Source organism: Podarcis vaucheri (assembly GCF_965113315.1).
Source record: "Podarcis vaucheri genome assembly, chromosome: 12".
In the NCBI taxonomy this organism is placed as follows: domain Eukaryota; kingdom Metazoa; phylum Chordata; class Lepidosauria; order Squamata; family Lacertidae; genus Podarcis; species Podarcis vaucheri.
Window position 1 is genome coordinate 29,133,966 of NC_138750.1, and position 26,745 is coordinate 29,160,710.

The 26,745-nt window shown below is 40.8% G+C and overlaps 1 protein-coding gene across 2 annotated transcripts; it reads left to right on the plus strand.

Moving 5' to 3' along the window:
- Positions 1-1,170: 1,170 nt before the first annotated feature.
- TRA2A (transformer 2 alpha homolog) lies at positions 1,171-20,155 on the plus strand. 2 transcript variants are annotated; one of them, XM_082194027.1, is made up of 8 exons: positions 1,171-1,407; positions 9,949-10,082; positions 11,503-11,671; positions 13,633-13,821; positions 16,203-16,318; positions 16,789-16,908; positions 18,838-18,905; positions 19,320-20,155. In XM_082194027.1, the coding sequence occupies exons 1-8, from the start codon at positions 1,372-1,374 to the stop codon at positions 19,328-19,330; spliced, it is 843 nt and encodes a 280-aa protein (XP_082050153.1). In that variant the 5' UTR covers positions 1,171-1,371; the 3' UTR covers positions 19,331-20,155. The 2 variants fall into 2 exon arrangements, with proteins under 2 accessions (XP_082050153.1, XP_082050154.1); XM_082194028.1 differs by having other exon boundaries at positions 1,172-1,407; positions 11,503-11,662.
- The last annotated feature ends 6,590 nt before the right edge of the window (positions 20,156-26,745 follow it).

Below are 26,745 nucleotides of genomic sequence, written 5' to 3' on the forward strand. Positions count from 1 at the left end.
TTTCAAAATATGGCAACCCTACCTCAGGCACGTCCAACTTCTAAGAGACTGTGATCTACTCCCACTATATATATAAAAAGGCAGTGATCTCCCCATTGGATTGACCAGAGTTGTTTAGCTTTTTTTTGGGGGGGGAAGAGTTGTTGAGCTTTTTGGGGGGACGATCAACTGATGTTGTTGAGCTTTTTTGGGGGGGCCATCAGGGTCCCGCAATCGGCTGGATCGTGGATCGACCGGTTGGATATCCTTGCTATACCTCATCCCATGACTTCACATGGAAGTGAGCAGTTGAGGGCAAATATGGCTGGAACATCGTTACTGATTTATTATGACTTACAAAATTTATAAACAGCTTAATTGCAAAAAAACACCCAAAATAAAAATCCCTAAAAGTGGATTACAGAAAATAAAAACAGTAAACTCAGGAAGAATTTAAAACATACTAAAGTTAAAATACTAAAAACCAATTAAAATTACCTGAACTTTCTAAGCACCTGGGTAGGTTTGTCTAAACAGGAATGTTTTGGGCAGGTACCTGTTTGATCTCAAGAGTCAGGGAGTTCCAAAGTGCAGCTGCTCCCACACTATGAAACTGAGTTATTACAAAAGTGGGATAAGTATTATGTGGCACCTGTCATGGCCTTTAAAGAGAGTGTGTGTTGTGGAGCTTCGAAGCTAAAGGGATCATCGACAGTATCTATTGGTTTATAAGCTACAGTGTATATAGAAGGAATGGACATCTGGAGATAATGTTGCGTGGGGATCCTGCCCGAACTTACACAGGAGTTAGTCCAGCCTAGAGTCAGCTGCCTTCGCTCCCAATGTAGATGCTGTGGAAATCCTATAATATATAATACATCCTTTATTACAAGCCCTACATGGAAAGGCAGCAGGCAGGAGCCACATTCCATGTTCATATTCCTCCACAGATCCAGAGGAGAAAGAAAGCCAAGGCTTTGAACCCAGAAACAAAACAGCTGTTAACTATAGACCTAAAGGAACTCTAATCACTACAACGTGAGCCTAGCAACGGCCTAAACAGGAGGGGCTGCGTGGACTCCACTGCGCTTGCGCCACTCCTCCTGCCTCCCGCTTCGCTCCTGACGGCGGCGTCGCCTCCATTGTGGCCTATGGGGCGGGGCATTCGGTAGCTCCGCCCCCTCGCGCAGTGTCGGGCGCAGACCTTACGGAGCGAGGCGCCATTTTGCGCTGCTGCTGCTGCTACTGGCGCTGCCGCCGCCTCCGCCGCCACAAGAGGGTAGCTGGTTGACTGAGGAGGCAGCCTCAGGAGAAGGTCGCGGCGCTCAAGCGCTCCTCGCCCGGGTTCCCGCTCGTTTCGTCCGCCTGCCGGGTTGGGAGGAAAGCGCCGCCATGAGTGACGTGGAGGAGAACAACTTCGAGGGGAGGGTGAGTCGTGAGCGCTTCTCTGTCCAGGCCGAGGTGTCGGAGGCCTGGCCTGGCCCTAGGGCACGAAGTCGCTCGAGACGCGGGGGAAACGGAGCCTCCCAGCCGGGCGCGGAGCGGGGCGGAGCCACCCGGAGGAGAGCGCCGTTGTTTCTCCAAAATGGTTTCCTTCGCCTGAGGTGGGGGCCGCGCTGACGCCCGCGGGGGCCGTTTTCGCGGTTTCTGTCCCGGGCCTGGCTTTCCCGCCCTCCCATTTTTGAACCGGGATCTTTAGTCTTAAAAAAACAAAACCCCAAAAAACACGATCCTGGGATTCCGGTTGTTACGCGCTCTCCTGATTCCTAGCCCACCCCCTTCCCAGTTTCTAGTTCTGAGCTCTGCTGTTATCGCTAGAACCCGATGAATCCCTATATATATTATGTTTAAAACTGCAAAACCATCCCCGCTTTCTTCTTTTCCAAGGCCCCGACCGCCAAATCCTGAGCGAAGTTAGGATTTGTTTGGTAGGGAGGGATCTCAACGCCTCGTGTAGATCAGGAAATCCGGCGCGTGAGGACCGAGGCGATCTTCTTTCTTAGGCAGAAAAGGCTGTTTTCCCTTCGGCTCAATCTTTTCAGACCGAAGACCCACCTTTAGCCCACACATGCAATTGGGGGACCTACCTCTTAATTGTTTTTTTACTGATACATTGCTATGACGGTGGTTCTGTAGCGACCCAGCTTTAGGTCAGGGTTCCCACTCTGCGGTTGAAGGTCAGCGTTCTCCTAGGCAGCCTTCTTGTATCTCCAGTACGACTTCTAGTTTAAACAAGGAAAGCCAGAATCAATTTTTTGTTGTGTCTGGGGTGGCGGCAGACATTTTGCTCTGTTTAGGTTTGTTGTTAGTAACTCAACGGTTTGATCCAAAGCCCGCGCCTGTGCTTCACCCGCGCTGTTTTGTTATTTATTATTGTTATATATGTTGTAGGAAATCCTTCGATTGACCCCCTCGGAAGCTTTCTGAAGGAGAGGTGTGAATCCTCTCTCAAAAGAATTGGAGGCATTATTTAGTAATGGCATTGCGATTCATGCCTGGGAAAAGTGCATTATCCTAGCTTGATTTATCAGGGTGTTTTGTACTAGTGTTTATCTACCACTATACAGCAGCTTGAGAGACTCCCTTCCTTTCCCCTGCCCTCCAGTATAAAGAAGTATGAGGGAATTTCCTGATTCTGAAATACGTGTCTTTGGCACAGCTTGCAACTCACAATTTCCCATATAAATCTGAAAAGTAGCAATAGGGAGGTTTGGGTGAGTGTTGTAAGCCGAACAATTCCAGCCATTCTTGGGTGGAATACATTTATTTGACCCTTGGCAATTATGGTCAGACTGGGCTGGATGTGGAACTGGAACAGCATTAGTTACACATGGTGAATGATATGTACTTGGAGGTGAACAGGGAGAAACTTTTTTTGGACCTCTCAGCACCTTTTAGGTCATTCCATTCTTCAATTCCAGTTTGAACTTCTAGACAGAATGTCTGGGCTGTTGGTCAGAATGATTCCATGTTGTTTTTTAAATTGGCTACATTCAGCATAAGGATATTTGGAAGACTCGCTTAGTGCTGTGGGAATAGGGCCTGCCATATCAATATGCTGATCACATCCATCTCTATTCTCTTATGTAAGCATCCAGGAGTGACTGTCAGTGGTGAACCAATGTATGGTGGCTAAGACAAAACAAAATGAAATTAGGCCAAAGAAGACATGGGATCACCCACTACCACCACCTAAGTCTTTGGCAGGGAGGGGGTAGTAAAGTAGCTGGACGCAGATTCACTGCACGACTAACTCTGCAGTACTGTACTGTCTACTGTGCTATATTTAACACATGCACGCATGCGTGCATACAACATGTTTTAACAGGAAAAACACACTGTTTGTTTCCATATCCATTTTTTACCATAGAGAGAATGCTAGTTCTGGTTTTTTTGGGAATGCTTTGTTTATGGATAAGCAGGTAGTGATGGTCCAGGAACACTTTTTACCAGCTCCACTTCTCCACTGCTCTGTTTTTAAAAGCAGGGATGTCCACTTTTAGCCTGTAAACTTCTGTGCCTAATTCAGAGTTCCTGTGCTTGCCTTATAAATCTTTCATGGTCTAGACCACCCTATCTAGAACCATTTATATCTATATGCAGGGCTAGCCTAATAAATTTTGGCACCAGAGGCAGATCCCCACCAGGGAAGAAGGGGTGAGGGAGATTGACATGGGGATCTGCTACCCCAGTGAAGCTTACCACATGAGGTAGTCATTTCACCTTGCCTCGGGTGGGCCAGCCTTGTCTATATGTACCCTAATTCCAGCTGTGGTGATTTGATCAAAGCATTCTGCGTATTCCCTCATTATATGAAGTGAAAAGTTGCCAGCTAGCACTGGAGTTTTCACATTAACTGGCCTGGAGCTCTAAAACCTGAGCGGTAGTATTTAATGCTGATTGAACATTCCAAGAAAATACCTTGCATTCTTTGTGCATTCAAATTTAGTTTTGAATGTGCACAAAATAAAATAACATGTTTAACCTGTGATGATGAGTGTGTGTTAAATATATAGAGCCACATAGTTCTGTAGAAAGTTAGCAGGGCAGAGTATCTGTGTTCAACTAGTTCACTACACTTAGAACAGATCTGCACAATTCAAAGCAAACTGCTGCATCAAAAGTGGTGTTCTATTACAGAATGATTTGTAGTCATTTGGGATACAGAGTGTATCTGTTTGGTTTTCAGTGCTTTGGTGCTCAGTACTGATAATGGGTTTGATGATAAAACACTTGGTGCTCAAAAGAAAATTTTAAATAACTTGTAAATGAGCCCACAAATACTATGCTATACCTGTGTTGGTGGTTCTTCTTCTTAGCTTAACTCATTCCTTGCCTGCCTTCCTGGAGCCAGTTTTATCATTCTATATCTGTATTAGAGTTGTGGCTTGGCTCAGGGCAATTTTGTATGTTAAATGCCCTAGTTCTGTACCAGAGCATGCTTGCTCTTATATTAGTAGTTTTTGTAGGAAAAGGCAGATGTCTGGATACATTTGAGAAAGATAACTCATTGGGCTAGTGTTTCTCAGAGACAGCCAAAACAAAACAAAAAACATGCCAACCTGACAATTATTTGAAGGCTTCAGTTGTAGGAGTGCATTTTGAAGCAGGACTAAACACTACTACTGTTTCCAATAAATACTTGACAACTTGAGAGGTTCAAAGTTAATTCTATATTTTCTTAATCCTAAATAGTTGCATAAAGTATTGGGAAATTGCAGGTGATTGGATGTTTGATGCTTGGGGATTTAACAAAATATTGGTAGTCCTATGGTTGGACCATACCTAAAAAACATAGATGCAGACTTCTAATATATTTTTTAAGGATTTTTGTCAGGCTGTATGTTGGATCTGTGTTATATTTGCTTACGTTTATTGTAGTGTTGAAAAACACTGCCATGTAATGTCTGAACCCCTTTAGATTCTAACATGGGAGCCTGTCTAGCAACCACACTCTTGGGCCTTGAAGGGCTGTTACCCTAATCCTAGAAGTTTAGGCCTTTGCTCTGATTATTTAGTAATGAAGGCAGTGCCCTCCTTTATTGTTTCTAGACATTTCAAGGCTAAACATGAATGCTTAGAATAAATTCTAGGACTGAGTTCTCAGCTTTGGATGAAATTTAAGAGAACTTTATTTCTAACCTGCACTGGTGTGTTTATCCTGCCCATGCTTTTAACATAGCAAAGGCAAACAATTCAAGTGCTAGCTATGTTACATTGGTGCTACTTCCAGTTATGGCTTTGAGCTATTGGGTTCTAAACATACATTCAGAAATGGACTCAGAATGTGTGTTCCATGTTGAAATAAAGCAGCAGTGAGGAATCTTGGGCCCTGGGGGCCAAATCTGGCCCTCCAAACCTCTCTGTTTGGCTTCTTCAGATTCACTTCCAGGGCCTCACTCCTCATCATTTCTGCTTTTCACTATCCTTGAGTGTTTTTGCCTGGCTAAAATTTGTCCTTGAGCTTTGATAATCCTTTTGCTAGTCTGGATGGAAGATAGAGAGGGTTGTCTGAGAGTGTGTGTGGAAACTATCCCAGCATGTGGTCCTTTGAAGTCTCTCCCCATGCAAATGCATGGCAGCAGGGACCAGTGCAGGGCAAGCTGATGGGCAATCAGCTGTCCTCCAAGCCAAGTTCAGCACAGCTGCTTACAGTAGGAACCCCAGCCTGGCCTCAGAGAGGTGGAAAAATGTCTCCACAAAAGATAGAGTTGTCTTCTGCACTATAAAAACAGCATGGTATATTGGTTCCCCAAGGACTAGAGCAGATACCATGCTGTTTTTATAGTTACTATGCTGCAGAATCACACACTTTCATGAATTCGCCTGATCTCCTTTTCTATAGCTTAAGGCAGGTTTGAACAACTCCCAAGAGACTGCGATCTATTCCCAGTATAAAAAACTGGCAGTGATCTACCCATTGTCATTGAAGGGAGGAGTATGCATGGGGTGGGTGGATTGCCCAGAATTTTTTTTAGGAGAGAAGTGCCCAGAGTTGTTGAGGTTTTTTGGGGGAAGATTGCACAGAGGTTTTTTTAGCTTTCCCTCAATAACTTTTTGTACACGATGAGGATCCCGTGATCTACCACTGGTTGGACATCCTTGACTTAAGGCATTGGGTCTGAGTGGTCTGTAGTTAGTACAAACTTTGGAGTGCTCTCAACTCTAGGGAACATGGGGTTCCTGAATTGGTGCTCTTTGAGGATACTGGAAGTACTTTCTGTGCAGACAGAATTGCCTGTGAACCAGATCATTGCCCTTCTTCACTGAGTGCCCCCTGAGCATACTGGTTTTATTTGGAGTTGATGGTATCTTAATTAGCTTTATTGAGCTTTTATTGCTAGGTGTAAAACTTCTATTTCTATAGCACTCTGGTGTAAAACTGCTTTACAATGCCAGTTCTATTCATCTTCTCTTATTCAACCTCTCAACAACCTTGTTAGGTTGAATGATGGTGAGCACAGAAATTATGTGGCTCATTAGGAATTTGGACCTAGGTCTTGGACTTGCCAGGGCATAGCAACCCCCCCCCCCCGCACTAGGGTTTAGACTGGTAAAAAGATACCCCTGTTGTCATGAGGGGAAATGTAATTGAATATGATTTTTTTCAATTGATCACACCTTTTAATTGATTTACTCTTGCAACTCTTTAGGCCCATTTTAAAGTGCTTGAGAAAATTTATTGTCCTGTCTTGTTGAAGGTATCAGCAAAATAAAATTAACTATTTTTAGATTCCTATTTGTATACATTTATCAATGTTATATAACAGTATCATTGTATTTGAAAGGGCTCATTTGACAAATCCTTTTAAAAAATAGTTTATTTTATTATTTATTTATTAAATTTGTATTCTGCCCTTCATCCAATTATCTCTGGGTGGTTCATATATCCCACGCATCATATAATACAAAACTTGGTTGTTTATCTACAATATCAGTGGTACCTTCCATTCCGCTTTGTTTATGGCAGTCTTCAAAGTTGAATGGTTGTTTCTCACAGGACTCTTAAGGCTGCACACTCAGGAGTAAGTCTTACTGAATTTGGTGGTACTTGCTTCTGTGTATAGCATTGTCCTGTAGATTTGTTTATATTGGGTCTCAAACCATCCCAGTCATCACACACTAGATAAAGAATTTAGCTTTCTTCCACCTTCATATATACCTATTTACATTTTGAATATTAAGAGTCACAAATTTTGGTGGACCTAGTGATTACTTGTGGTTTTCCTGACCTCTTGTCTGAGTCCTCTGCACAGAGAGCTCTGGGAAAGAGTCTCAAGTTGTGATTGGATTGGGCAAGTAGCTGCCAGGAAGAGATCCATGGTTGCAGATGACGAAATGACCATCTCAAGATTCAGTCACGGCTCCCCTATGGTTGGGTGTAAGTTAAACATGTGAATAAATGCTAGTCTAAAGGGTTTATACCTTTGATTCTGCTCAGAAAGTTTGTCCTACATTCTTGACACTTTTACGTTATGAACATAGTTATCTGAAGGCAACAGAAAGAAAGCTTAATCAACAGTAGTTGGAATCTGACTATTAAGTCTTCTCTTAGCACCTTAATTTAGGCTGTTATCCTTTACTCACTTACCTGTGGATAATTCCTATCAAATTACTGCTCCATGGGGCTTACTTTTGAGTAGGCATGCCTGAGATTGCCTTGCCAGTGTGAAACAATTTCATATATGAAAAAAAATATTATGTGTATATTTTTCCTGCCACCTTGTGAGAGTGTTAACCTGGCACTGCACAGTATACTCCTTCTTTACTAATTGATTCTTGTGGAAGTTTGCTGGTGGGATGTTTGGGTTAGAAACTTAGTCAACGAAGTGGGCTTTTTTCTTTTTAATGGGCAAGCATGAAAAATGAGGCCCCCTGCCCCACTTTCATATTTAATATTTTCTTTGGTTAAGCCTTTTCCCACCATCAATTTCCCTGTCTTTCTTACCCATTCCTCCTAATGTTTTTTTTTTTAAAGAACATTGTCTTGTTTTGACAATTAGACACAGCTCCACAATATGGTATTTTCATCAACTCGGGGAAAGTAATGATGCTATTAAAATGTGCACGTTTAGACCAGTGTTTCCCAACCTTGGGCCTCCAGCTGTTTTTGGACTACAACTCCCATCATCCCTAGCTAGGAAGACCAGTGGTCAGGGATGATGGGAATTGTAGTTCAAAAACACCTGGAGGCCCAAGGTTGGGAAACACTGGTTTAGACTATCGCGAGTATGCAGATTCCCTTCTGAAAAATTCACTACTTCACTCTTCAATATGACATAAATATGGGAAAACAGGTCTGAAATGAAATGATAAAATGGCATCTTTAATGAGAAACAAAACAGAACTATAAGACAAAATGACATTTGGCAAAATAAATGCAGTAAGAAGTTTTCATTGGCTAAAAAGGGAATAAGCTAGACAGAGCAGTACAGATTGCTGTGCAAATGAGAAAAGGAGGGCACAGTTTTGATGTATCTTAATGTAATGTTCATGATACATACAGTGAAGATTCAGATTCAAATATGCAATATCTTTCCATAAAATTCTTGATCTGTTCTTTTAGTTTCTCTGTTTGCCCAATCACCTCTTTTGAGTGTGCTTATTCAAATATCTTATTTTCCTGTATTGCTTGTTTGATTCATCTGTTGCTCTGACAAGGAATACAGAATAACAGTCCCAGTTCTATAAGTAACTTCACATGGAGCCACTACCGAAGTTGATTTAAGTTGTTACTGAAGAAGAGCCTTAAATTGGCTTCATTTCTTCCCTACTATGCACATATTTTGTAGGTTTTGGATAGAATGGTTAGGTTTAGAGGGGAAAGTATTTTGGAATATTCAGATCATTGGCACATCTGTGGCCTGAATCCCAAGAACTGCAGCTAGTTGGACTTGGTACTTGTCTGTCATGAACAACTGCTCCCCAAGCTGCATGGTAAACTTCTTGAAGCTGGGAGTTTAAAAGTTTGTGATGCGGCCTGGGGTGATGGGGAGCTGGGCATTATATTAGGCATGTCTAACTCCCTGTTTGCATCTAGTGTAGCTCTTTGAAATCTGGCATATAAGTTTTGTTTGACATTTTTAACTTCAGGCAATCCTAGTATTTAAGGTAACACTGAAGTCTGTGTGTATCATATGGAAGTTAGAGAAGGAGCAGAATAGATTTAGAACATTTGGGAAATGTTGCAAGGAAATCAGTGGACTCATTTTTAGAGCCTATATGATTACACCAGTTAAAAGATTTTTTTTGAAAAACTGCTTTTATAAATTAGTTATTTGCACTTTACCTGCTGGCTATTCAATTTTGGTAGATAAAAGTCTGAAACTCCAGCAGAGTTTTATAATCCCCACATGCTTAAATATACTAAATGTTCTTTTTCCATTAAGGTTAATGTTCGTGAAGAAATGGAAGAGTTTTTTCCAAGAATGTGGAAGATAAATCAAGATAAAAGAAGGCTAATGAAAAGTGTTAAAGATCAGAAAATTAAAATTGAATGGGGGAAAAAATTGAACAGAAGATTGGTCAGATAGAAGCACTTGAATATTTTTAAGGCTATAATGAATTGTTTGAGATGGGGAAGAATACACGAAGTATGAAAAATGAAAAACTCAATGAAGAATGAAGAAAAGTAGAAAGCAAGAGTGAAGTAGAATTAAAAGAATCTGGAAGAATGAATGGGTCCTAGGTTAAGTAAATGTATGGTTTATGTTCCAGTGTCTGTATGATCAAGTTGTAGATGAATTTGCATGATTACTTAGTTAATAGAGCATTGGTCATCCGGTTCGAGTAGGGAACTATTTGAGGAAATCAAGCAAAGTTAACAGTGGGTTAAACAGAAGTTTGTCCTGGAGGGTATTGCCTAACCATTTGTTTTTCAGGCACAATCAATAAAATATAGTTACTTTAATATAAGAAGGTAGGCATTTGTGCTACCACTACCATTTGTAATACTGCTTTTTTTGTTAGGAGTCACGCTCCCAGTCAAAATCTCCAGCTGGGAGTCCTGCTCGTGTAAAATCTGAGAGCAGGTCAGGATCGCGTAGCCCATCAAGAGCTTCTAAACATTCTGAGTCACGCTCTCGATCAAGATCAAAATCCAGGTATGTGTCTGTCGTTATACATTCTGTCTTTGCATAGAACTTAGTTATTTTGGGCCTTCAAGGTATTGATGGGTTTCATGGAAGAGATTTTGAGTTGTACTTTTTAAGAATATTTTATATGGATTATTTTTAAAACGTCAGACTTTGTTCTTTAGCAAGGTTGAACTGCTACTCAAAGTAGCATAGAATTATAGGAAGCTCCCTTATACAGTAGACCACTTGTCCATCTCACTCAATACTGTGTACACTTGCTGCTTGTCACTACCCAGAGCTTCAGACAGCCCTATCAGGAGATGCTGGGGTTTGAAACTGAACCTTTGGCATGTGAAGTTTTTCCTGTGCCATGCAGCTACAACCCTTCTCCACAGTGAGGTTGTTGTACCTCCTCATGGCCTAGTTGCAGCACCAACTACACTATGGAAGTGCTCTGAAAATTTTCCACCATGGAAGTGCTCTGAAAATTACCCTGATAGCTATAGGAGATAGGAAAATTCTCCTTTCTGATGTCACAAGGCTTTGTGCCTCTAACTAGAGAACAGTTTGTAGATTACCATCACATAAGACAAAACAAGACAAATCAGATCCTAAAATGTAAGAAAAGCTATCTCCTGTCTGTCCCCAGTGACAGTGAAGCTTCCATAAACTGGCATTCCATACAATGGCTTGATTTTCACACAACAATAAATCACCTAAGAAATAAACCATGGCATCTTGTGAATGAGAAACATGTGCGCACACTGCACAACCACTCCTGCTTTGCTTCATTCTGCCTGGAACCAAGAGAAACAAATCACAAGGCTGGTTTTGTTCTCCTTTAGCTTCTACTCATGATTTAACTTGGTTCCATGACAGACCAAGCAAAACAGGAGTGATTGAGAAACATGTGACTTACCATGACATGTGAACCAGTTCTTTGTGGTGTTTTATATGTTCTGTGGTGAACTGCTACCTTATGAAATTGTTGTATTGAAACACCATTACATGGCTAGCGATTACTCAAGAAATTACCTGCACAAGTAGTTAAGAAATTCAAATTGTAATACAATAAAGTGCAATGAAAGAAATAAAGAAGCAGTCAGTACAATTAAATCCTATACCATCTAGCACAGCATGATACAATTGCTACAAAATGCAGAAAAATAATTGAGTGGTCCACCAAGACCCTAAGCAATTTTCATGTGGTCCTTGTGGGGGGAAGTTTGGGAGCCCCTGGAACAGATACATGTTGAAAATGTTATTTACATTTTACAAAATGTTTATTTTAAATTACTTGATATTTTAAAACTGTGCCAGAAACTTACTTTGATATGCTTTCAGGAGCATATATAAAAAAAATAATGAATGAATTTATGAAAACTTCAATATTTCTATGGTGCTTCACAGATGTTTTCATATAACAAATAAAATGTATCATTTGAAGGTCCAGGTCCAGAAGGCATTCTCACAGGCGTTACACTCGCTCTAGATCCCATTCTCATAGAAGGCGATCACGAAGCAGATCATACACTCCAGAGTACCGGCGTCGAAGGAGCCGCAGTCACTCTCCAATGTCTAACCGAAGAAGGCACACTGGCAGCAGAGTATGTAGTGTAAGCTTGTAGGGAAATTATTTTAAATCTCACTATGAATATATGTATAAGAAAAGCTAATCCATTTAACTAATTTATTTTTGTTGATTAGGCATAACATCCACAGCTTGCAGGTTTCTGCGGTCAAGAATAAGAGGAGCCTTGGCATTTTCTGCTTGTCAGGTCTATTAGCGTTTACCCTAGCAACCAGCAGTATGAATACCCCACAGTACTTTCCCAAACAAGGAAGTGTAGGGGAGAGGAGCACCCTGATTTTCTCTTAGGGGGTGGGGGGTGCTGGTGGTGGAAAGAACTGGTGGCTTTATGGGAGGAGGCCCCCAAAAAAACCAATCCCAAGAGGTGTGTAGTTCTTTGCAAGAACAGACAACTTTGATATCTAATAGCTTTCAAAAGATTTAAAGTTGGGTGTGGGAAATGAGATTTAAATCCTTGCTGGTATGAAGATATTTGGGTAGACTAGGTCAGCTGTCCCCAGCATGGTGTCTTGCAGATGTTTTGGACTACAACTATCAGCCCCTGTCAGCAGGAATCACAGATACAATTTCTTCAGAAATTTTGCATCTATCCTGTGCCAGTTTAGGGAAAGTTATATGTCAGAGGCATTTCATGATAAACTGTTGATTGACCTTAAGCGGCCAGGCAAATTTAGTGGTTATTTTTGGCCCCACCTTGCCTTTTGGAATTGAGGTATGGTGGAAGCAGCTGAAATTGGCAAAACCCCTCTGATAATTATGGGCACAGGACTCTGTCTTTGCCTCTATTCTGGTTTTGCTATGCCGCATCCCTTGTGGTAGGCTGGTAGGATACTCTGAGTTACTCTAATTTACATAAAAAATTATTTATGTAAATATTGAGGCATTATGGGATGCAGGAGTCTTTGTAACTCACTCCCATTCCAAGCCACCATTTTGCCTGCTGGCTCTGGCAAAAAAAAAAGAAAAAGGATCCTGCAAGCCAAAAGTCAGGTGTTTCTATATTTCCTATACTGTATAATTTTAAAATTATGGAATTACAACATCTTAAGGCTCCATTTGTTAAACTGATCTGATTTTAGGAGTGGGAAAGGAACTTAAGATCCTTTCTACTCTCCTTGGAGAGTTTTGGAGCACATGTGCAGGTGGTACAAAGCAGGTATGTTTCCATTGCATGGCTGATTAAATGTTCCCTCTTTTGTGATAAGACACTGAGGAAATTAACAAGACCTGTTTGGCTACTTCAAGGAAGTTGTTCTTGAACAGAAAGGAGAATTGCAGGCAAATGTCTGAAACACAGTCTCCATTCAGTGTTGAAACCAGAATGCTATATCATTCCATCTACCCATCACTAGATGGTAAATACATGTTTTAAGCTGTAAAAGATGGAACCATCATGACATCAACAGAATGCAGCATTTTGGTCAGATTTCAAAGAACTAATTCTCTTGTTTGCAGCAAACATGCCCTTTGCATGTTGTGGGCTGCAGTTTCTATCATCCCTAAGCTTTGGTCATGCCGACTGGGGCGGATAGAAGTTGTAAGTTCAAAACATCTGGAGACCCCCATGTTGGCTACCCCTGCAATATAATCTTGTAGCCCAAAACATCTGGAGCGCACCATGTTGGCTACCCCTGCATCTTGCCATAACTGCATTAGAAACCCTCTAGCCAGTATATTGTCAAACCTCTGTAGGATTAGCTGCTCTGTAGTAAGTCCAGCCAATTTGCTGTACTCTCTCTGCAGCCAATGTGCCCCTCCCCCTAGTCAGCATAATGAAGCGAGACCTTCTGAATCCTCTTTCATTATGAGAATTGGATCCAGTGGTGGAGTAGGCATAATAGATCTTCCTTTCCCTCCTTGTGTTACTCAGAATGTGCAGTTATCTAAAATACCTTGCTGCCTATGTCAGTGAAAGAATGAGTGAGTGTGCAACTGGCACTGTTCTAGACATGCTTTGATACTTGAATTTGGTTCAATTTTTTTTAGGCTAACCCAGATCCTAATACATGCCTTGGCGTGTTTGGCCTCAGTTTGTATACTACTGAGAGGGATCTTCGTGAAGTCTTCTCTCGTTACGGACCTTTGAGCGGTGTCAATGTGGTTTATGATCAACGAACTGGACGATCAAGAGGATTTGCTTTTGTTTACTTTGAAAGAATAGATGATTCTAAAGAGGTAAATTTATTAAGTTGGGAAGGTTCCAAAGTTTACCAGTGATTATGAGGCTGTAGAGGTTTCCCCCACAGAGTTGAGATTCCCTGCAGACCTCCAGGTCATTTGAGAGGCCTGGAGGAGTCACACAAGCCTTGGGGCCAAGGCAGAACATAAACATATAATGAAAAGCAAATTAAACACACACTCTCTCTTTAAAAAAAAGTTGTAATAGTACTGTATAAATCTGTGAATCAGCCACAGTTGTCCAGTGCAGATCTCCCTCCTGATTGCTAATAATAATGAAGACTAAATGAAGACTCTGAGAGTGTACACTCTGTGCCCACTTGTATGTAAATTCCCTCTTAACCACACTGTAGGGTTACACCTGATAAATGTAAACACTAACCAGGATTTCAAACTAGGCATTTGAAAAAACTGCATTTGAGAGAGGAGAAGCATAATAAGCTTCTGAAAAATAAACTGGCATTAAAACTTAAATTTCAGTTTTTAGCTTCAGTAAATAAAGTAGTAATATAGTTTTAATCAAATCATGTGGCTGCTATAATGCATAATTTCGACTGAGAATGTTTCCTCGTGTTTACACAATCATATATAATATGAAATTTGATTTGCTGGTTACTGTAATTCTTAAATCTACTTGGTTGTGCCTCATTCATGAGGGGGAGCATGCAATTCAGGCTTTTTAAAAAACAACAACAGCTATGCTGTGTCATTTGGGTCTGTTTGATTCCAGAGACTATGTTGATGATGTGTCAGTACTTATGTGAAGCCGTTTGATAAAAGTATGAAATTTGAATGGTAGTCTTTGTTGGTGTTCCTTTGCATAATAGCATTTTCCAAGTTGTCTTGGAGTAACTATATATTGGTATGACTAGTGCTATAATCTATGATGCTTTGATTCAGGAATTTCATTTGTTTTTGTAGTGTGGACCTTTTGGTGAGAGAAGATTCTTTAAAATAGTGTTTGCTGTGTTTCAGTGATAGAAAGAAATCACTAGGTGGCGATATAGTCCACATTTAATCACATTTGAAGTACTGAATCTAAGTGTAGAATTTCTAGTTTTTATTTTTAATTTCTTACAATGTAAACAGTAGCCATGTGGAACTTGATTTTCCCCTAGTTTAAGCCCTAAATTATGAATAAGCCTTTTTTCTAGGGCTGGAGTTAAACAAAAATTCAGTGCCAAGAATGTAATACAATAAAAAACCTGAAGTGAGTGTTCCTGACGAGGCTTCTGTGGCTTCTGATTGGCTGAAGAAGCTTCCTGCAGCCAATCAGAAGCCACACTTGTGGTTTTCGGATTCTGTTAGACTTCCGAGGTACAACTGTAATGTTTAGGTTGGGTCAAAAGCTACCATTTTGTCCAAAGAGGGGGTTGCCTGTTCACAAAAAGGCATACTGTGGCATTCTTGAACAACTACAAGCATGACGGTTGCTGTACAGCCTACCTGCTGTAGATAAACAAACTCTTTGCTAGTACTTCCATAAGCATTTGTGAAAAAGCAGTGCCATATATTTTCTCCAGTCCATATTAAGCAAAAAAAGGAAAAAAAATTTGCATCAACAGACATAGAGTAGGTAGCAACCAAGAATCTCCACCACAACCACACACACAAAAGGGAGCAAGGGTCAAACCTTTTAACAGGATTTATGTAAATTTGCTCATGGATTATTAATAATAAAATAGGGGTGATATTTTTCTTTGATTGTATTTTAGTGTTTTAATATTGTGAACTGCCCTGTGATCTTCTGATGACAGGTGGTATAGAAATTTAATAAATCATCATTATATCATTGTAAATTATTGATGCTATCTAATTTGCATGATTAAGAATAGAGCTAAAAACTCATTGTTAATTGAGGCAAAGCATATAACATCCATGAGAGTGCATTGGAGATAGAGCCTGATGTGAATGCATTGTTTGAGTGAACTGCCGTGTGGTGAGTGAGTAATTAGGAAGTCGTATAGGCTGAACCTGCCATTTTACTAAGCTCTGCTGGAATAGGTCCTTGTAAGTGAGATAGAAAGCATGAAATGGCCGCTGAACAGCAGTAGTAACCCAGCCATGTGCACCCTGCAGGAAGCCACACTAGTGTGTGGTCCCTTTGCTTCAAGGGAAATGGCTCCCTGTTTACCTTTTGGGGAGCTTTAAAGGCAAAGTGTCAGGAATGCATCAGCTTCTTAGCAGGGTGCTGGCTTTAAAAGGGATCCTATTTCACTAACTTTAATGCCCCAAGTCAGTGGAGACATTTTAATTCTCTCTGCTAGAGAAAAGACTGATTAGCAGGATACTAATAACTAAAGACAAACTGAATTTGCTTAATGAGAATAAGCACTAATTTCTCGTTACTGGAACTTAAGTGTCTGCCTTCTTTGCAGGCAATGGAACATGCAAATGGAATGGAGCTGGATGGCAGGAGAATTCGGGTGGATTATTCTATCACAAAGAGAGCACACACGCCCACCCCTGGAATCTACATGGGCAGGCCAACCCAGTAAGGAGTTTTCCTGGCTTAATCAGAAGAACTGCATTTTAGAGTCTGTGGTTCATAAGAAACTATGTTATTAATAAATGCAATAGTTCTGTCTCTTCATAGGCTAATCACTGTCTTACTTGAGAAATCCCTTTTGAAGATCCATTCGTTTCATGTTCTTTAAGCTTATTGTCATTATTTCCATGCCACCTTATAACTCACTGTTGCTGAGTAGCATGCATTACAATGCACTGTGAACAATAATTACAAATACAATTAAAGGCAAACAGTTCTGGAAAACTTTTTAAATGTGAATGCTGCCCGTTAAATGGCCTAGAGAGCTATCTAATCCTGTTACTTAAGCCAGTGTGGACCTGAGTAATCCCTTGAATGGGAAACCCTGCAAGCTGCAAGTTTAAATCTTTAATCTCTTGAAATAAGAGGAATCCTAATATTTTGCATAATGCATCTTTTCTTCTCTCCCACAAAAGTAGTGGAGGTGGTGGCGGAGGAGGAGGAGGTGGAGGAGCTGGCCGTCGCCGTGATTCCTATTACGACAGAGGATATGACCGAGGCTATGACAGATACGAAGAATATGATTACCGTTACAGGTATGCATTCTGATTTAAATGAAAAGGCTCAGAGGAAATCTTTGTCACAAGCATGAACATTTCATAGGCATAGGCAGACACATGGGCAGGAGCTGGTTACAGAGTGAGGCTGTGGTATGCAAAGTTGGAGAAGAAGGTAAAAGAAGAAAGGGATTGTGTGGCCCACTGAGTGTGAGGGGAGAGTGAATGGGAAAGATGGGTTCTACAGCAGGCATAGGCAAACTCCGGCCTTCCAGGTGTTTTTGGCCTACAACTCCCATCACCTGCAGCTAACAGGGCCAGTAGTCAGGGATGATGGGAATAGTAGTCTCAAAACATCTGGAGGGCTGGAGTTGGCCTGTGCCAGGTCTAAAGGGACAAGCAGACTGAGCAAGACGAAAAGGAGAAGCCTTGGGTTGCTGCAGAGCCTTCTGGTCCCTGTGCTTCTTTGTCTTCTGGACACACATACCAGTCCCCCTTTATTCCTGTTTGGCTTGCTGGCAAACTAGATGAAAGCTTTATATTTCAAAAGTAGTAATAAAGTAGGGAAAGGGATAAGAGTGGGTAGCTGTTTTAGGAAGAGAAAGTTAATGTGAAAGGAACACAGGAAATGGATGAAACATTGGTGGTTGGGATAAGAATATTAAAAGCTGCCTTCACTTACCCTCCCTGCTTTAAGCAGAATTTGCTGATCCAAAGTCATGTCAGTACTTGAGCTCCCTGCTGCAAGAAGAGTGCTCTGGCGTAGGACTGAGTTGTTTCTAAAGAAGGGTTAAATATCAATAGAAAATGTCTAATTGCCAGGCAATTGTGCTGATCTCTGGGTTCATCCATCCTCATTTAATTGCTGGCTCCATCCTTGCACTACCATTTTGTGACTGGTGGGCCCCACTAATTTTAGCCCTCAAGTGGGCCCTAGGGGTAGAAATTTTAAAATAACTTTATAGTCTTCAAAAATTCTGTTAGTTCATATAGTGATCTATAGTTTGTATAGTGATTTATGGTTTGATGCAAATAAGATTATTGCATCCATATAACCGCTTTCCAATTTATTAAAGCACGTTTAGCCTGTTTTACACACTCTGCAGTAGTCTCAAAGCATATAACAATAAATATTTTGAAACGAAATAATTAAAGCCACATCAGCCAAGTAAAATAGCTTAAACATCTTAGAACCGAGAAAACAAAAAAACCCAGTACCTGATAAAACCGGGAATTAAAACTATTCCATATAAAAGCTAACCTATGGTCAACAGTTTATAGTAGCATGTTGTAATCATATATGTGTTTTTTCACACCAGTCTAGTTACATCTCTCTGAAAATCAAACTTATCCAACATCTCTTCTAACCAGGGAGCTTGGATAGCAAGTTGTGTATATGTAGTATTACATCTTAGTGTGCCATATGACATTGGTGTTGAAATGACTGGGTTGAGGAGGACTAGATTATCTTTGTAGTCCCTTTCAACTTCAGGTTTCTTTGGCACAAGAACCACTATCTGTTGCAGCTGCAGGAGCACGTTTGAGGGTGAAAATAACACGCCCATGAGTATGGTACCCAGAAATTAGTCTGCCTTACATTTGGTCAGGTATAACAGTAGATACTTATGAGAGCTTAACGATACAGACTTAAGTGAAAAAGAGGTGTGTGTGTGTGTGTGTTTGTTTTCTTAATCTGTTAATGCATTATGGTTTGTAAAAACAATGTTTCCATATTAATCAGCACCTTAAATCACTGTGGAATACTATTTAAGAATAGGTGTCTTTAAATTTGTCCAATATGCTGTGGGGGAGAAAGAAACCCTGCAAATGAAGCTTGGTTCTTCCATTTGGTAAAAATGTGTATGCTGTACAAATCATTTGACAATATTTTTTAAACTCTTGAATAGTACATATGCCACATGTACTAGAGCCACTGCTAACAAATATATTTGTATACTTTCTTCAAAGGAGGCGATCACCTTCACCTTACTATAGTCGTTACAGATCACGGTCAAGATCCCGTTCCTACAGCCCAAGTAAGTATAACAGCAGTCTCACCAGAGTGGTTACAGCAGAGGAAACATCAAATCGAAGCACTGCCAGGCTTCCCGCCTGCCCCACCCCCTTTAAAAAGTCTTTCCAATTTGCCTTATGGATATCCTCTAGTGATTAGACAGTAGCAAGGATACCATGTTCAGAGCTCCTGTTCCGTCTGTGGATCTCCCTCTCCGCTTGCAGGCGGGGATCCGCAAAATCCTATAGCGCGTGCAACACCTTCACAGGGACCATAGGATTGCAACCCTAAGTAAACCATTTGTATCTAGTAGAAGTTGTTTTTAGCAAAATGAAGTGTGACAGAAGGAGAATGCACTGATACTGGGTGGAAGGAGAAACAAATGAATATGGAATTATGAAGTGATGGTTACAGTGTTCTCTCTTCTTTCTTTCAGGGCGCTATTGAAGAAGAGAAGCTAGTCACAGTTGCAAATACAATTTTTAAACAGCAAGTTCCGAACTTCGCTTTCCCTATAGATCCCCTGCAGTTATCTGAAACCCTATTAAAAGGTCCTTGGTTCATTTAGAATATATGTATTTTCAGTTGAAATACCAGTTTTCCATCTCTTCTTATTGTAATACTCCAGGTGTAATTGTTGTAGCTTTATGTACTTAAATATCTTTAAGCGAAAACTAAATAGGAAACCCAAAGTGGTAATACGTTTTGTGAATTTTTTTTTTAAAGCAAGTGGATTTTTGTTGAACGTAATGGGGAAGGAAAACAGAAGTGTGTTAAAGCCCTGCATGTTGTGTTTCAGTAGAAATCTACTATTTTAATGAACTGTTCATCTTTCTGCCTATTACTTTTGAGGAAGAAAGTGTTGTTCTGTATCTCCAGTTATAGCCCAAGTCAGTGCATGCTCTTAAACCAGAGCATTTTCACTCATTTTCTCAATACAGTGATTTAATAATAATAATAATAAACATTGGAGGGAAGTCCTTGAAAAAACAAAATTCTCGTATACTACAAATTTCACCTTGGCATGTGTTTAATATAATCACAGTGTTAATATGGATGACATTTGAAATTTGGTTAATGTTAAATTGACTGGAAAACGTTCTTATGTTTGCCCCATAATCAGGACAGGCCTAATTTACTGGGCGTAGAAAATATTTGATCTGTTCTCAGCAGTTCTATATGGAAATAAAATTATGGTTAAGCAGGTTCTGTTTGGTACTATGGATTTCAAAACTCTTATTTTGCTTCTCAAAATAAATTTAAATTCTACCAGTGCAGTGTTTCAGCATTTCATACAATTGGTTAGATATGTTAAGTTTCTTGCAAGGAATTAACAAGTAGTATATCCTGAAATCTTGGTATTGGATCCAACGTAGGTTAGCTGCTCTTTAAGTCCCATCAGTTTCAGCTAAATTAGACTGGAACCAACCCTTAGATTTAGAGTTGGGGTAGCAGTGTGCACAATAAAACATATGAGTCTGCTTCTGGAGAGAGATCCAACAGCATCTTCCCTAAAACTATGGACAATCTGGTGTCACTGAAATTCGGCACAGGGAAAAAGAATTGAGGGATTAAGCTCTGCTGTATCACTCCCTATATTAGTAAAGTGAGTGTGCAGATATATCGAACAGCAAAATGGATGGAGAAATGGGGCAAGATGGGAACCCAATAAATGGGATAGAGCATATGGGCATGCAAAAAATTATTATTATTATTATTAGTTCGTTAGAAGAGAGCTTCTCTCCAGAATCAACAGGAGCTGTGTATGTGCATAGCTCTCATGCTGCATGCAAATATAGGTAGCAGAAAACAGCATGGAGGGGTCGAGCCCTCAGCTGGCCAAAGACAGGTCCCACACTGAAGAGAAGCAGGAATCACGGGGGGGGGGGGGGAGAGGGAGAACTGGCATCTTGGTGTGTGTTACATCCTAGGTGCGAGCGATTGCCATTGCCCCATACACTGCAAGACGCTAAAAAAAGTCATGACCTCCTGCCTCACTTTTTGGTTTGTCTTGCAAGAGTACCAAAATTCCAGGAAAGCTCAGTATTTAAAAACAGGCAAACATTTTCTTTTCCCTAGTTGTCCTTTCTGGGAGCAAACACCACTTTGTGGTACAACTAATGGTCAACCATACTACAATACTGTGTGTAGCTTCTGTGTTGAGTAAACTCTTCAAATCTTGGTATAAGGGATGAACTGGAAGGCACCCACAACAAAACTTTAACTTTTTTTAAAAAAAAACAGCATTAGAATGCATGATATTTACCTGGAAAACAAAGAGGAGCAAGTATGTACAACCCAAACTTTCTATCATTAAGCATTGTTAGGCTTAAGCATAAGTGCTTATACAATACATACATGCATAACCTAAAGTAATATCTGTGGCCAAGGAAGAAAAAAGTACTTCTTTCTTGACAGAAGCTTTGACTTCATCCTTTTGAGTCTCATCCTGTGATGTGGAGATTCTCTTTTCATTTGTACACACAAATTGCCTCCCTTTCCCCTCATTTACCAGCTCAAACGCATACTGGTCTCCGCGGATAATGTTTGATGTGCAGAATGGTTTGGTATATAATTTCAAAGCATTCAATATGTAAGACAAATGTTCCATATCCTGTCTCATCTGAAATTTACAGGCACTTGGAATGATTGAGAATCTTCACCATTTTTAGGCATTTAGTTTGAACTCACAAGGGGCAAGCAGTCTGTCAAGCCCTACCCCCGCTCCCGGTTACACTGCATTGGCTGCAGAGTGTGCCTGGCTAATGTATGAGTGTCATTAATCTGAAAGGGGCTGCTTTACTCACATATTGAGGATGGGAGACCCGATTGATGAGAGTTCCCATCCCTATACACACGGAAACTGCTTAACACCAATTGCACATTAGCTGGGGCTCACCCAGTTCGCAAGCGCTTGTTCTTTTGCATGTTAAATGTGAATTCCTGAAGAGGAGTCATACTGCAAACTTATGAATTCTGGAAGAGTAGTGCTGTTAAGCCTGTTGCAACAGGTAATCTCATGCCACTATTAATTTAAGATGCTAAGCAACTTTGTTTCCCAAAAGCGATAATGTTAGGATTCCTATTTCCTAAAGTTTCTTTTTCATCCAAGTGCTCTCCTTTGGTGTGGTACTTAAAAAGCATGCATTGGGTTTATTTGTTCACATCACTAATCAATTTACATGCCCTTGTCCTCTGATATTTCTCCACTCTTATTTTAGATAGATAGGAAGGATTTTTAAATCCTGCCGCTTTTGAACCTAAGATGCATTACTAATGGTTTCACAATCATATGTCATCTAAATATTATTTCAGGTGTAATTTGCATGGGAGTTGAATGTATCTGTTTAGGTGTCCTGACACCAGAACTACTTGGGATCCATGTGGATGCATGCATTTGTCACAGGAAGGGATTCATTACTACAAAATACTGTGCATTTTATAGTAATCTGTGGTGGAGCTCATTGTGTATCGGTTTTACATCTATGTTAACGGAAGTTAAAACTAACTCTTACCGGGGGGAAATTAAGGGTGGATCTAGACACAGTTTAAAAACGCTATAAACAAGTCAGAAATTAAATTGTTATTACAAAAGGGGGGGGGACCTATACAACAATCCATATAAATTCCTTTTTGCTCTCTGGCGTTATCTGGTGTTGGATTTTATAACACATTCAAAACGTATTATTGTGACAAATGTAGCTGAGTCCTAAGCCATGTAAGGCGGCAAAGCCCAGGATGGCGGGGAAGACAGTTGATGAGTTTTTCCTGTAAGCTACTTGTGTTCAGATGTTTATAAACTTGTGTTCTCAGTTATACAAGTGGGGTACAGCAGATATACACATATTAAGCCTACTACATCACATCACCATGACGGGCCCCTCTACATTGTAGGGCAGGCTTCCTCAACCTCAGCCCTCCAGATATTATGAGACTACGGTTCCCATCATCCCTGACCACTGGTCCTGCTAGCTAGGGATCATGGGAGTTGTAAGCCAAAAACATCTGGAGGGCCAAGGTTGAGGAAGCCTGTTGTAGGGTGAAAGTTTGTAGTGGGAGCTGGTGGTCCTCAGGCTCCTGTGATTTAGAACCTAGATACTAAATCAAGTGGGGAATCTGCACGATTGCATAAATTCAGCCTCAACATGTGGAGTACTATGGGACTTTCAGGAATGGGATGGAGGAATAGAATTATTTAGCACGTCCCCACTCACCTAGTGGAGAACAAGCAAGTTTAAATACCTGAACAGGGCTTCTGTTGTGTGGTGTTTCCTGTGAATATGGAGACAGTAGTCATGGTTGCTCAGCGATTTGCTTCTGATCACTTCCCTGTAAGGTGGTAGTTTATTTCTGAAAAGACAGGTTTGGCTAGTGTTCTCCCCAAGGTGAGCAGAGTTTTATCTAAAAACAACACCCCCTTTCTGGTTTTCATTATTTTGTCATCTTTAACTCATAATTTTTTGCCATCTTGTTCGCTGCTTGGACAGCTTTGGGGTAAAATGTTTCAATCAAAGTGTTTATCACTCTCTGACTCTATACTTGGTATAGTGAAATGTTTTTTTGTTTTTTTTTAGATCCTTAGTCTTCAGGTTTAAAAGAACAATCTGTCATAAAGATCACTGGGAGAGATCAATTTTCTTAAATTCTTGTCTCGGTATGTTGAACAGCAGGAACAGCTCCCTTTGGCTAGAACGTTATAGATCCTAGCGCTTTTTAAAAAAATACTCCTTTCTCAATTTGATTCTCTGAAGGTTGTTTGATACCAGGTCACAGTGGTATGCAGGAAACTCATACTTATTTTGAGGCCAATCCATAGGAAACTAAATGTAACACTGAAGCAGATTATTACCCTGTTGCCTAACCAACTAACCCTCCCCCCCCCAGCCGTTGCACAGAAAAACTTCCAAAATAGAAAAATTAGCTTCAGTGCACCTTTCTGACAAACCTTGGAGGTATTGGTTTTGCAAAATAAAAAAATAACAACCTGCTGGAAGAAACAACTGTGTTTCCTTCCCGTTTTTGGTGATAGGTGGCAGTCTGGAGTGGAGAGAAATTAACTGTGCCCACTCCTTTGTTTTCTTGCTCCCTCTGCTTGACTACAAGAAGTTTAGAGAAGCTAATGTACCAGTTTCTGGCTGTACTGCAGATTTTAGCACCTGCTACAGAGTGCTGAAAATGTATTACTTCCTGACGACTTAGTTTAAAATAGTATGTATTCAGAAAAGGATGAAGGCTTTGTAGTGCCTGTACCCTACACCTTCTGGCTGATGACCAGCATTCACCGGTCTCCACAGTCCTCACTGTTGTTACCCTGGTGCCATTTTATCCTTCACAAAATGTATTAGTGGATTAGAGACGACCATTAGAGTGAGCTGTTGAGTGATGGTTTTCTGTTGCATATTTGCAGTTCATATATCATTGTAGTGTAAGCCTCGGAAGTGGAGCCTGCTACATTAGGTAACTATTTTTACACCGGCAGCTCTGTTTCAGAAAACGTGTAACTGCAATTTAGCCTGGGATGAAAGGTGAGGCAACATCTCTGTTGTTGGCTAGGACAGAGGGGGTCTTGTCTCTTAAGCCTTTTAATATGTAAACAGCTTAACTTGAAGGGTCCTTTGAACTATATTTAAAATAAAATAAAAATGAAAAAGGTATAGCTCAATTTACTTGATGAGTGTTCACCTCTGCTCATAAAGACACACCTGTTTACCCTGGCTTTTGACACTTGAGACCTATGTTTTTAGATGTAACTTGATGTAAGCTGTTTTAAACTTTTTTACGCTGTGTTTAAATTGTTATAACCCACATTGGGAACTAAGGATGAAGGGTGGGTGATTGAGAATAATGTGCCTATTGTTTGTCTCACACACACAATTTGTTTGTTTGTGCATGTTTGTGTAATGCTTGGACCCGCTGGGAAGAAAAGTAATGTTACAGGCAAGTAGAGGCAAGTAGTGAGGAAGACTCACTAAATAAGATCAGAATCAGCCTGTGCTGATGGGATTTTTTTTTTTTTTTGCATCTATTATAGAAGCATAGAGTTCATCTGAGAATCATCTATGTCCCATATAGGGATCGAACCTGCAGCCTTAGCATTATCAGCGCTGAACTATCCACTTGGATTAATAATAAAAGGATTAGGTTACGTGATTTGTTGAATATGTCTGCTGTTACCACTTTCATATCCCGTTCCACAAACAGTTTAACATTTAAAATACTTCGCCTCAAAACAGTGAAGAAACGAAGCATTTTAAAGCAGTCGACATATTTTACACTACCACCAATCAAAAGTCTGAACACATTGGTTTAGCATGCATTGGTAACCTACAATAAGGCCCAAGTCATGTGGTCATCCCTAGCATGTAGGATTTTTAAAAAATCAAACTACAGACATGGGTCTCTGATCCAGAGTTAGAGCGCAGCATGGGTGGAAGGGGCCTTTAACTCTTCTTCCCCACCCACCAAATGCGATCCTGTTTCAAATCAACAGACCCAGTTGTGCGACTTCAGAGAGCTCCCCAATCCATTTGATCCCCACAACCCTGCAAGGTGGTTGCTGGGTAGCTACTGATAGCTGCCTCCTACTTGCTCACATTCTAGGAGGTCCCATTAAATGTACTGAGCAATTCGGATTACAGTGGTACCTTGGGTTACATACGCTTCAGGTTACATACGCTTCAGGTTACAGAGTCTGCTAACCCAGAAATAGTGCTTCAGGTTAAGAACTTTGCTTCAGGATGAGAACAGAAATCGTGCTCTGGCGGCGGGAGGCCCCATTAGCTAAAGTGGTGCTTCAGGTTAAGAACAGTTTCAGGTTAAGTACGGACCACCGGAACGAATTAAGTACTTAACCCGAGGTACCACTGTACACTTGGATCACTTTTGGTGTGGTGTCTCTCTCCCATTCCTTTTACACACAACCGTCCCTTTCACAAAACTATTACTGTTTTGGCAGAGGCCCCCTGCATTGTAAGAGAGGCTGAATGTGGGAGCAGGGAGTTGATGCAGCTACAGTGGTGCCTCGCAAGACGAAATTAATCCGTTCCGCGAGTCTCTTCGTCTTGCGAAGCACGGCTGTTAACGGCTTAGCGGCTATTAACGGCTTAGCGGCTTTAAGAAAAAGGAAACAAACTCGCAAGGCGTTTCGTCTTGCGAAGCAAGCCCATAGGGAAATTCGTCTTGCGGAACGACTCAAAAAACGGAAAACTCTTTTGTCTTGCGCGTTTTTCGTCTTGCGAGGTACCACTGTATTTTATTTTATTAATCCAAATAAGGTAAGTAGCGGTATTGATGAAAAACTGATAAAGATGTTTGAACCAAATCACTATGCTAAATGTGCCTGCATGTACAGGCTTTCACGTTCTATGGAAGCCTTTTCACACAGACTTTAAAACTGTTCAAGCCATGGGTAAGCAAACTAAGGCCCGGAGGCTGGATCAGGCCCAGTCGCCTTCTAAATCCGGTCCGTGGACAGTCCGGGAATCAGCGTGTTTTTACATGAGTAGAATGTGTCCTTTTATTAAAAATGCATCTCTGGGTTATTTGTGGGGCATAAGAATTTGTTCATCTCCCCCCCCCCAATATAGTCCAGCCCTCCAATAAGGTCTCAGGGACAGTGGACCAGCCCCCTGCTGAAAAAGTTTGCTGACCCCTGGTTTAAGCCTTTTGAGCTGTAAATGTTTACGTTTAACTGTATAACCAGCTTATAGTGTAGACTGCTATTCTCAGACACAGCCTTAGGTGGCAGTATTTCTTAACAGTCAGCACTTTAGCTGCTGCAGCAAGGAAGCGGGAAAGTACTTCTCCTTCCTAGTGATGTGTTGGCAAACATCATTTGCCACTCCCCTAGGGAGCAGGTTAAA

Bases quoted from the DNA above. Each gene is read 5' to 3' on its own strand.
- TRA2A (XM_082194027.1), top strand. From the start codon at position 1,372: ATGAGTGACGTGGAGGAGAACAACTTCGAGGGGAGG. The intron at 13,822-16,202 runs GTAAATTTATTA...CCTTCTTTGCAG, and splicing joins GAATAGATGATTCTAAAGAG to GCAATGGAACATGCAAATGG. The intron at 16,909-18,837 runs GTATGCATTCTG...CTTTCTTCAAAG, and splicing joins GAATATGATTACCGTTACAG to GAGGCGATCACCTTCACCTT.